We start from the raw sequence: 11,755 nt of genomic DNA, 5'->3' as shown, positions 1-11,755 counted from the left end.
ATAAGTTCCAATAGGTTTTTTTCGAAAAGCGGAGTGAGGGCATTTCGACTATTATAATGGGAAATACCCTTTGACATTGGGACAGAAGAGGATCCTATAGCGAAGGTCGAACTTCCTCGATGTCGATAATGTCAACATTTCTAATCCTGTTTTCTATATATCTGTCTTTGTCTAATTATAGGTATCTGTCCTTGTCCGATTTCTGCGCCATCTCTCGCTACACGCAATACTGCTTATCCTATCAACCTGCACGTGTCTCTGCTTAATAAAACTTTATTAGAGAAAATCTTTTTTTCTAGGCGTTGAATCTTAATTCTATTTACACAATATTGTTCCTACATGTTGTCCCTACCCCGTCTGAGTGTCATTTTATACATATAAACTGCAGTATTTTTGTTATTGTCGTCAGGTGACAGCTGTATGTGCTCAAATTATTAAAATTTTTAATTTTTTTTCGTTCCCGATATGAAATCGTATGTCGCGGGGTAGATTTTTGTGCGTACTTTAATTCTGTAAAAGAATTTTTGCAATTCTGTAAAGCCAATTCAAAGATTTCTTCCAATAAAAAAATGTCGGTAATTACTGCCACTATAGGTTCCCCAGAAGAGAATATATATAGCTCAGACTTTCAAGTTCAGACGAGTTGTAGAATGTTGTTTTTACTCGTAACAAGTTGTAGCTCTACTTGGTTCCATTTTCGGTTTAAGTCCGTAAGAATTGTCAAAGCAAGTAGGTTTTGTAGAAAGTTGTACTTTCTACTATAAACAACCATTTGCGACGGAAACTAGGGACTGTAGAAATTCGTGATTTCTCGTAGAATCATGTAGTATCTATGAGAAATTACGAGAAACTACGCTCTAATTAGTTTTGACTTTTTTTTCAAGTTCAACAAAGTTGTAGACTAATTCGTAGAAAGTTGCAGTTTCAACTAATAGGCCAGTCATTAAAGACAATCAATTCACTTTAATTACAAAAATTTTCAAACTTTGATGGAATACTGGGTGAGTTGAAATAACAATAAATCTCATTTTGCAACCATCCCCGAGGTCCGGAACAGGAGTGAAGAGAAACATCAGGATGGAAGAGGTACAAAAAGAAACACAAGGAATAATTAGTTACAGCGTAGAAATTAACTGAGAAAAATGGAAAATCATCTCAATCTACAATAGAGAAGGCTAGAGGAAAACACTAGAGGAACTGGAAGAAAAAATTGAAGGAGAAGGATAGAAGAAAATGATAGTTGGAGGAGACTTCAACGCTAGAACAGCAGAGAAAGGAGAATTAGTATGGGATGGAGAAGAAGAAGGAAGCAAGAGGTACTCGAAGGATAAAATAATGAACAGACAAGGAATTGACCTGTTGGAAAAAATAGAGAAGATGGAACTAGGTTTGCTAAACGGAAACAAGGAAGGCGACGAGCAGGGAGAATGGACATTCACAGGAGCAAAAGGAAGTTCAGTAATAGACTATGCAATTTATAATGCGGAAACATGGGAAGAAATAAAAAACTTCAGGATAGAAGAGAGGACAGAATCAGACCACCAACCGTTAGAGATAGAATTGAAGGCGACAACAGAGGAGACAAGAAATAAAGAAGAAGTAAAAGAGATAGAGATAAAAGATTTGTCAGAAGAGGGAATAAGAATATACAAAGAAAATCTCAAGAAGAGGAAAGCAAAAAAAGAAGAAATCCAAGAAGAATGGGAAGAATTAACAGAAGAAATCCGAAAAGCAATAAACAAAAAGAAGGTCAAGAACAAAACGCAAAATATAGGAAAGAAACCTTGGTGGGACAAGGACTGCAGAAACAGCAAAACGAAACTGAATCAATCACTCAGACAAATGAAAAAAGAAAACATAAAGAGAACAGAATACATAGACACAACAAGCTCTGCGAAACGAAAAAGAAAGAAGAAAGAGAAAGAGAGCAGATCAAAATCGCAGAGATACAAAATGAAACAGAAATATGGAGATATATAAAGAAGGAGAGAGGCCGACGAGAAAAACCAGATGACAGCATTGAGGAACAACAATGGAAAAGATACTTCATGGAGCTACTGGAGGGAAGAGAGACGAGAGGAAACAACGATACACGAAACAAGCAAGAAGCAGGAGGCAACCAAGAACTGCCCCGAGAGGAAGAGACAAAGGAAGGGGGAGGGGGAATCACAGAAGAAGAGATAGAAAACGCAGTAAGAAGACCCAAGAAAAAGAAAGCAACTGGTGAAGACAGACTCAAAAACAAAGTCTGGTTAAACGCAGACAAGGCAACAAAAAAAACTGAGAAAAATAATAGGAAAAATATGGGACGGAGAGAAACTGCCAAGAGGATGGAAAGTAGGCATAATATACCTAATACACAAGTAGGGTATATAGACCGGTTCTACCCCGGGTGCTCCGAGGGGGGGGGGGGGTGAGGGGCGGGGGGTACCGCGGGGGGGACCGCGTTTTCGGGCGCCGCGGGGGAAGGGAAGGGGGTACCGCGTTTTCGGGCGCCGCGGGGTGAGGGAACCCGCGTTCGCGTTTTCGGGCGCCGCGGGAGAGGGGTCCGCGGGGAGCAGGGAACCGCGTTCGCGTTTTCAGGCGCCGCGGGGTGAGGGGTCCGCGTGCAACGGCCGCGTCGGTCCGCGTGACGTCACACGGCGCGCTCCCGCTCGCGTTCTCTCGCGCCTCCGTCCCCCCCCCCCGTTCGCGTTCTCCCTAGCGCGTCTTCTCGTTTGCGTTCTCTCTCTCCCCCGTTCGCGCGGTCCCTCTCGCTCCCGGCCCCCGTTAGCGTTATCTCTCTCCCTCGCGCGCGGTCTCTCGCGCTCCCGTCACCCGTTATTTCTCCCCCGTTCGCGCACGTCTTTTCGCTCCCACCCATTATAGTTAGATCATTTTTTATATTATTTTAAGTGATTTCTTTATTGGAAATAAGAGGAAGAATATTTAATAATTTATATGAGACAGATGAGAAAACGTTTAATGATCGCGCGACAAGTGCGGCACGCGCATTCTTATCGAGAGTTACCGCTCTGTAATTCTAAACCGCTGACGGTGGACAAGGGAACGGTAGACAGAAGGAAAGATACAGTGATATGTATTTTAATATACATTTATTTCTCATGTAATGCATCGTGTATAATATTATCTGCAGCATACGCTAACAGTTCACAATTTATTAGCGAATTTTTATCATAAAGTTCATGCAAGATTCTAACTGCATTATATTTATCGGTGATACAATTTTGGCGTAAAATGGTTACATATTGTTTAAATTTTTCACTTACGCCATGAACATTTTGGCATAGTTGAAAATACACATTCTCGACGCAATGTTCTAGTTCGAACAAGAAGAGTACGGTTGACGGTTTCATGTACAAGCTGGTGTCGCACGATGTCAATTTTACAATATCTGCGTCACGCATTTTAACGAGTTCCAGATCTCGAAACGCTAGCGATGATGGCACTGGTGACTGCACGAGTCGCTGAATATCTGCACGTCTTTCGATGAACGTCACCCACGTTGCATGAGGCAGAATTATCCGATTGCCTCGGTTATCGCCAATAAGAATATCCACAGAGGACATAGGTCCCGCGTTGAATCCAACATCCAAAAATTTATACGCTGTCGATGTCAAGGCAAATCTCCTTCTCAAAATACGAGGCGTGTAGCGGGGTTTATCAAAACTGAAAAAATACAATTATGTTTATAAAAGTTTTTTGCACAAGTATATACGAAAATTAACGGTACTTACTCATTATGCTGTTTCATGCACGACTCATTTCCAATCGGAACGTAATAATTCGCACCGTGAGTGTTCATCGTAACTGGAGGCTGTTTGCGACGTACTCGAACCGTATCAAACTTTTGACTTGCAGATCCGCACCCACCACCACTCCTCTATCTCTATCTCAATCATCAAAAAACTAGGCACCTACAGTAGATACTACATCCACCAAACAGAAAAAAACATATTAAAAATAACTCTACCTTACATTTTACTACACTTTGACACACTTTACTTCCGTACCTCGGACGTGTAACACAAAATGAATCACCGTCCCCTGTCCCCCAAATCCAAATAGGCTCCTTGATACGATGCTTAGAGCACCACTCCTCGTAGCGGATTGCTGTTTGCGTATCAGTCATAAACTCACAAACGTCTAGACGTACGTAGTCATGATCCAAAAAACATTTCGGTTGTGGGCATGGTTCAGGTAAGTATTCTTTATACCGATGGCCTTTATATATATCATCGCCATACTCATCATTGGCAGGCTTGTATCGCGGTACGTGATAATCGTCAATTTTGCCACGACATGTGATAATCTGAAAGAATTAATAGGCCATATCGGGCGCACATAGCGTATATCAAAAATAAGACATCTCTGCAATGTTTAGGACACCACTTGTTATTGCGAATAAGCACGTTTCGAAATCCTAGTTCTCGACCGCGAAGATTATGCACAATCGATGAACAATAACGTTTGTCTGTTCTCGCGTTGTCCATATTTTTTTCACACAGTGTCAACGTGCTTAAACCGTTTCAAACTCTTGAATGCGCTCTAGAATCCTCGTAGACCATTTATAATTCCAGGAACGTGATAGCGGGTGGGCGTTGTCGCGTATACTCAATTTGACTGTTAACGTAAACAAGTACAATCCATTGCACGCGGGGTGTTTTGTAGAAATACCGCGAAAAATTAAAATGAAGAGAGCGGTGACAAACGTGCGATCAATGGACAATGCATGTTTCGTATGGTCAGTAGTGGCTATCCAGCCGAGAGATATGCAGAACGGGAATCGTCGTATCCTCATTACACGTCGGTGCTAAATCTTACAGACATTGAGTTTCCAATGACGTTAAATCAAATTAAAAATTTTGAAAATCACAACGACATCTCCATCAACATGTACAGCATCGAGAAAAACAAGGAACTTGCTATCTTGCCAATACGGCTCACCGACCGAAAGATGGACAGACATGTAAATCTGCTGTACGTGCATGACGACAACGTGGGACATTTTGCATGGATCAAGAACCTATCCCACCTCGTGAGCTCGCAAATCAGTAAAAAAGAGCACAGGAAATACTTTTGCGATCGGTGAGTATACATCCTAATAAATAATAAAAATAATTCTTACGTGAAAGATATATAAAAAAATTTCATTATTTACAGATGTTTGCACTACTTCAGCTCCAGCGAGAAATTGGAAGCTCACACCATCGACTGTCGGGAGATGAACGACTGCGCGGTCATGTTACCGAGTGATAACGACAAGTGGTTGGCCTTTAAGAATCACAGCAGGAAGGAACGAGTTCCGTTTATCGTATACGCCGACCTGGAATGTACCCTGGAGAAGATGGAAGCGGATCCGAAAACGTCCAGATACACATATTAACATCATCGCGTATTTAGCATAGGGTACTACGTGCGTTGCTCGTACGACGACTCGTTATCAATGTATCGGTTTCGTCGCGATAAGGATTGCGTCGCGTGGTTCGCTGTGGAGCTAAGACGTTTAGCTCACGACGTAAAGACTATCTTGTCTACTAATGTATCCATGGCGGATTTTACGCGAGACGAGTGGGAAAAGTTTAACAGCGCAACGCATTGTCACGTGTGCGAAAACCCGTTCGAGTCAGACGACGTGCGAGTACGCGATCATTGTCATCTGAACGGTCGATACAGAGGTCCCGCGCATTCTAATTGTAACTTAAATTACAAAGATTCGCATTGCATTCCCATAGTTTTCCACAATTTATCGGGCTATGACGCACATTTTATTATCGCGGAAATAGCAACAGCTTATGAAAGACATGTAGAACTGCTTCCAATCACAAAAGAAAAAAACATTTTGTTTACGAAAAACGTTAAAAGCACCGAAGATAAAGATAAGAAAACTTGCGTCAAATTGCGATTTATCGATTCATACAAGTTTCTCACCGCTAGTCTCGACAAATTGGCATCTTATCTGAGCAAGGATAAACTGCGAATATTGCAAATTATCTGCAGAAAATTTTGATTTGCTGACACGAAAAGGCGTATTTCCGTACGAGTACATTGACTGTGTCGAAAAGTTGGAGGACTTGTGTTTACCACCGCGCGACTCGTTTTACAGTTCATTGACACGTGACACCGTATCCGAGAGCGATTACGCGCACACCGTCAACGTCTGGCAGCGGTTCTCCATTCGAACGCTCGGTGACTACAGCGATTTATATCTCAAAACCGATGTCTTGCTGTTGGCCGATATCTTTGAAAATTTTCGCGATAGCTGCGTCGCGAGTTATGGACTCGATCCGGCGTATTATTACACTCTACCGGGTTTTACGTGGGATGCTATGTTGAAGCATACGCGTATCAATTTCGAATTGCTCACCGACATTGACATGGTTATGTTTATCGAACGCGGTATACGCGGCGGTTTGAGTCAATGTTCAAACAGATACGCGCTGGCCAACAACAAGTACATGCAGTCGTACGATCCATCGAAACCGTCGTCGTACCTGATGTATTTCGATGTAAACAACTTGTACGGCTGGGCAATGTGTCAACCATTGCCTTACGCAGATTTTCAATGGGTCGACGACGTAACCAATTTTAATGTTATGGATATCGCGTTGGATTCCTCGATAGGCTACATTCTCGAAGTCGACTTGGAGTATCCGCAACATCTTCACGACGCGCACACTGACCTACCGTTCTGTCCGACGCGCGATAAACCACCCAGTAAGCGGCAGGACAAGCTCCTCGCAACATTATACGATAAGAAACGTTATGTCATGCATTATCGCAACTTGCAGCAGTGTACTCGTCACGGGCTCCGTATAGCAAAGATTCACCGCGTATTGAAATTCGCGCAATCTCCATGGCTTCGCGATTATATAAAACTCAATACGAAATTTAGAACATTGGCCAAGAATGATTTCGACAAAAATTTATACAAATTGATGAACAACGCGGTGTTTGGCAAAACCATGGAGAACGTGCGCAATCACATTGAAGTGCGACTCGTGACTCATTGGGAGGGTAGATACGGTGCGGAGGCAATGATCGCGAAACAAAATTTTCACAGTCGAAGCGCCTTTTCGGAGAATCTAGTAGCAATAGAAATGCGAAAACTCGAGGTGAAGTTCAACAAACCAATCTACGTGGGTATGTGCATCATCGATATATCCAAGACATGTTTGTATAATGAATTTCATCACGAGTACATGTTACCGTTGTATCGCGACAAGTGTAAAGTCACGTACACCGATACGGACAGTCTCATTTATCACATCGAATGCGACGATGTGTACGATACCATAAAGCGCGACATTAATAGATTTGACACTAGCGATTACGCGATCGATAATGCGTACGGTATCCGACTCGCAAATAAAAAAGTTCCGGGCTTGATGAAAGACGAAAACAACGGTGCGATAATGACCGAATTCGTCGGGCTTAGAGCAAAGATGTACGCCTTGCGAGTCGACGGTAAGAAAGATACGAAAAAGGTTAAAGGTGTTAAGAGTAACGTCGTAGCCAGGTCGATAACGTTTGATGATTACACGCGGTGTCTGCGAGACGAAATTGAAATGACGCGACAGCAGGCCTGCATAAGGTCCAAACTACACAAGGTATACACCGTGTCCGAAACGAAAATAGCTCTAAGTCCGTACGATAATAAACGATACATTATACCCGGTTCTACCGAGACGCTGCCATGGGGGCATTATAAAATACCGTCGTAAATATATATTGTAATTACATTTAGATATTTATGAAAATAAATGACTTATTTGTATGTCTAATATGTTTTTATATTGTAATAAATTTTTACAATACATTATTCTTGTGTATCCATGAATTGTGTGAATTATCAAATCCTAACCACTTTACATAAACCTCATCCCCCCTTTTGCGCAAAACTTTTTCAACGAGATACACGTCGGGATTAGCAACGCGATGTAACTCGTATTCGTAGAACCCGCCGGCGACGGGTTTTCCGCAGGAATCTTCCAATAGATACGTCACGGGATTAGTTTTTTGCACTTTGACGATCCTAAACACCTCCGTGGTCCAATTTGGCATGTATCCTTTCTCGAAGATTGCCTTGAATTTACGCGTACCGAGTCGCCCACTTTGAATCGCGCGGGAGCAGCGATCTTTACGTGACTATACACCGTTGTTAGGAGCTTGTCGGCGATCGCGGGGGTAACATCGATGGGTCGCATGCCGATGATAGTTCGATGCTTTCGCGCGTTGTAATCCGATACGAGACCCGGCAGCGAGTCGATCCATTTGTAATTTCCATTTCGCGTAAACATTTTCCACATGTCGTTCTTGAGCGTGCGATTGAATCGTTCGACGACCGATGCCTTCATTACGGAATAGGTCGAATAATGATTGATATTATGTTTTTTCAAGAGTTTCTGCACGTTTGCGTTGTAAAATTCTTTCCCCTTGTCAGTCTGCAGATTTTTCGGACATCTTCCGCCGTCTCGAATTATTTTTGCAATCGCCGTAGTAACCTCGGTTCCGCTCTTGGCCTTGAGCGGTACAGCCGGCCCATGCGTGCTTGCTCAGCACGTCGATAACGAATCGCGTGTATGGACGCATCTCGACCACATCCGCCTGCCACAAGTCATCCATCGTATCCGCGCACTATGACGCGTCTTCGCGAAAAATTTCTTCTCGCAGGAGCGTGTAATTCTTCCACCAGCCTCCGTTTCTCAGTTGATTGCTTCTTACTAGCCATGACGATGACGCGCAACTGACGCAGAGATCAGATGTACGTTCTTATCTATTCGCAATGATTCGCAATTATATCTTGAATCATCTTTTGAAGTTCGTTTAGGGTAATTTGCACGTTATTCTGGAATGCGACCATTTTTCTCTCGATGTCATCCTGCCGATTTTTCAAAATTTGCACGCTCTGCTGCACGTAGCGTTTATTGGCGGCATCGCCATCATCTACAGGCGGCGCTATCCGTCGAATCTTGCGCGATTTCGCGTCAAAGTCGGTGGCGACCACGCAAAGAGCGTTATCGCGCACGTAATTTCTGATTAATCCGCTCCATTGATAGTACGGTTCCGCACCGCCTCTTCCGAGCGATATACCAAACTTGTTAATCGGCATTTCGATGTTGATTGAATGACTCGCGGTTTAATTTATAATAAGTCCAGCCTCGCGAAGTTCCTCGATAATCGACAGGATCTCGTTATCGTGACCGGTGTGACCCGCTAGGCGCGAAGCTTCGAGCAATCGGAGACGATCTACAAGCTCGTTGGGATCGTCCCAATAAACATAGTCGATCTTATTGTCGTTTAATGTCATGGCACGCGGTATACCTTTTCCAGCTTTTTTACCCGAAATCGACGATGCAATTATCTTGTTGTCGTTTAATGTCATGGCACGCGGTGTACCTTTTCCAGCTTTTTTACCCGAAATCAACGGTGCGATTATTTGTGTGTACTTGTATCCCCTGTTGCCATTTAATCGAGTGTGAGCATCATGATTGCGTTTATGAGCATTCGTCATCAACAGAATGCTCTTGTATTTTTGCTTGTCGTCCTCCGTGTAGATCTCGTAATTGGGAATTTTCTTAAAGATCAACTCGTAAAGACCTCGTGTGCCAAAGCGTATCGTATGCCGTCGATTATTATGTTGTCCGCGTTCTCCACGTCAAAACGTTTATTACCGAGCATCATTCCATCGTTGCTGAAATAAACACCGTACACGGTGTCTATACCGCTTTCTTGATCACCGCTCAGAACTGCCCCGACGTACTTTTGGCTCAATGGACCCAAGTGATCTCGCAACGTTTCTCGACCCTCAGATGTTTGCAATTGCTGTCGAACGGACGTCACGAGTGAGTCATCCGTGGTTTCGAAAACATCGTCGTTTGCGAGTGATTCGACCATTGTGGGTTGTACGGAAGGCGCAGAGGTTATCGATGGTTCATTCAATGGACCTTTCGATCGTTTCAATTTATGCGGTTGTAAAATTTTAGTTATTTCGTTCAAATTAGATGGCACATTTATCGATCGTTTTAACCGGAGTTGAAGCCATTACAGAGTCGTTAAACGAGGCGTTTGGTCGTTTTCGTTTAAGCTTTGGCTCTTCGTCTTCCCACGCCGTTTCATTCTCAATCTTTGACACATCAGATTCTTTGCCAACGGTGTTTTCGGCAATCTGCCTTAGAGGCTTGATGATGGGCTTAAAGTGTCTCTCCAATGCGATATCTTCCTCCATTTTACCAGTTTTCAAGGCGTGATACTTTTTGCGAATCGAATCGCTCGTTTTCGCAATTTGATTTGCTATCCTCTCGCGCTCTCTAATCTCCTCCGTGTTGTCCATGTTGCGAAAACGTTGTTCAATCGACGCGTCGACAACAACTCACCGCGTTACGGTATCGCAAAGTCGTTAAATCCTTTTCTGTATCAACCATTCGAAATCGCGCTGTCCTTGTCTATCACCATGAATCCATACTTTTGTCGCCAACATGTATGACACAATTTACTGAAATCCTCATAAGACATATCTGTGTTTACGTGATCGTTGTATACATGTTTCAGATTGGTACCATCCTGTTTAAACATAATCAATAAATTCGCGTTGTCGCGTATAAGATGCTTCGGTATCTTTGCATACGTCTGACAAAGATAGAAGGATTCAACGTCCGCGTGCCGGCCCATTGCAAAGTATTCGCTTATCGTATCCTGCTTGTCGCACGCCACGTCATCAAAGATAAAAATAGAATTCGGGAGCGCCTCGCTCGGTGAAATGACGTCACTGTTATTCGAAAACGTAAAGTAGCCAATTCTCTTCTATCGGTGTTAGTATATTCTCCAAATATCGATATTTCGGTTGTTGCAACGATTTCGAGTACACATACACGTTCTCGAAACGTACACCGTGCGGACTTTCCAGCAAGCTTATCAAGACGTTTGTCTTGCCGCAATTCGACGGACCGCAAATGATACCGCGTATAGAAATTGGTGGCATGTCTCCATGTTTGCGTACCTCTTTCGTTAACTGTATCCGATCGTCAAAGTTTGTCACTTTGATCGTCCGCGATTGTCGTACGAACCGCATTTTACCTCCCCTCCACAACAAATGAAAAACAGTATCGAGAAAGCTGGCCTATTTATAGAGGCGCGTAGAGCTGAGATGCTTAGTCTTTAAAATGTTTTTGCTCATGTCGGATAACAGCGATATTTACGATTTAACCGCCGAGCAGTTAAAGTATATACCAAAGGTCATTCTACTACGATAGTTTTATAATTACATAGATTATTTGTGCGATAAGCTTCCCGAACATATCAAGGCAGATTTGGAGGTTCAGCAATATCGACGCTGTTTAATACATTATAATTTGCCGTGTCAGCAAACGTACATCGACGGTCCGCCGCCGTTGATAAAAAAATGCGGCGAATGCCACCGAAGATAGGTCGAGGTCTGTTGAATCGCGCGATAAACGCGCTTCCGATCGAATTACATATCCCCGGTTACCAATTTTGCGGTCCGGGAACTCATTTAGAAACACGATTGGCAAGAGGTGATCGGGGTATTAATCCATTGGACGCAGTGTGTCGCGAGCATGACATAGCCTACTCGCGTAGCAACGATCTCGCAGAACGACACGTCGCCGACAATATACTCGCCGCGAAAGCGCGAAAACGTGTCACCGCGAAAGATTCGACTCTCGGAGAGAGAGAGAGAGAGAGAGAGAGAGAGAGAGAGAGAGAGAGAGAGAGAGAGAGAGAGAGAGGGAGGGAG

General features: G+C 43.4%; 1 protein-coding gene and 1 long non-coding RNA gene across 3 annotated transcripts; one reads left to right on the top strand and one right to left on the bottom strand.

The window, feature by feature from the left end:
• Positions 1–3,078: 3,078 nt before the first annotated feature.
• On the bottom strand, positions 3,079–6,194 carry LOC139786896 (uncharacterized). Of its 2 annotated transcripts, XR_011722459.1 has the most exons (4): positions 5,129–5,266; positions 4,014–4,312; positions 3,738–3,929; positions 3,079–3,669 (listed from the first exon to the last, which is right to left on the bottom strand). It is a non-coding gene; the product is annotated as an uncharacterized lncRNA (long non-coding RNA). The 2 variants fall into 2 exon arrangements; XR_011722458.1 differs by having other exon boundaries at positions 4,014–6,194.
• Positions 4,733–5,386, top strand: LOC139786895 (uncharacterized). The gene is made up of 2 exons (XM_071726011.1): positions 4,733–5,088; positions 5,164–5,386. Exons 1-2 carry the CDS (start codon positions 4,733–4,735, stop codon positions 5,384–5,386), a joined length of 579 nt encoding a protein of 192 aa, XP_071582112.1.
• Positions 6,195–11,755: the final 5,561 nt, after the last annotated feature.

Source organism: Temnothorax nylanderi, unplaced genomic scaffold (assembly GCF_030848795.1).
Source record: "Temnothorax nylanderi isolate EJ_2023f unplaced genomic scaffold, tnyl_v1.0 TNYL_tig1183_pilon, whole genome shotgun sequence".
Classification (NCBI taxonomy): domain Eukaryota; kingdom Metazoa; phylum Arthropoda; class Insecta; order Hymenoptera; family Formicidae; genus Temnothorax; species Temnothorax nylanderi.
The sequence above is the reverse complement of the archived record's forward strand: the minus strand, read 5'-3'. Positions and strand labels throughout refer to the sequence as shown.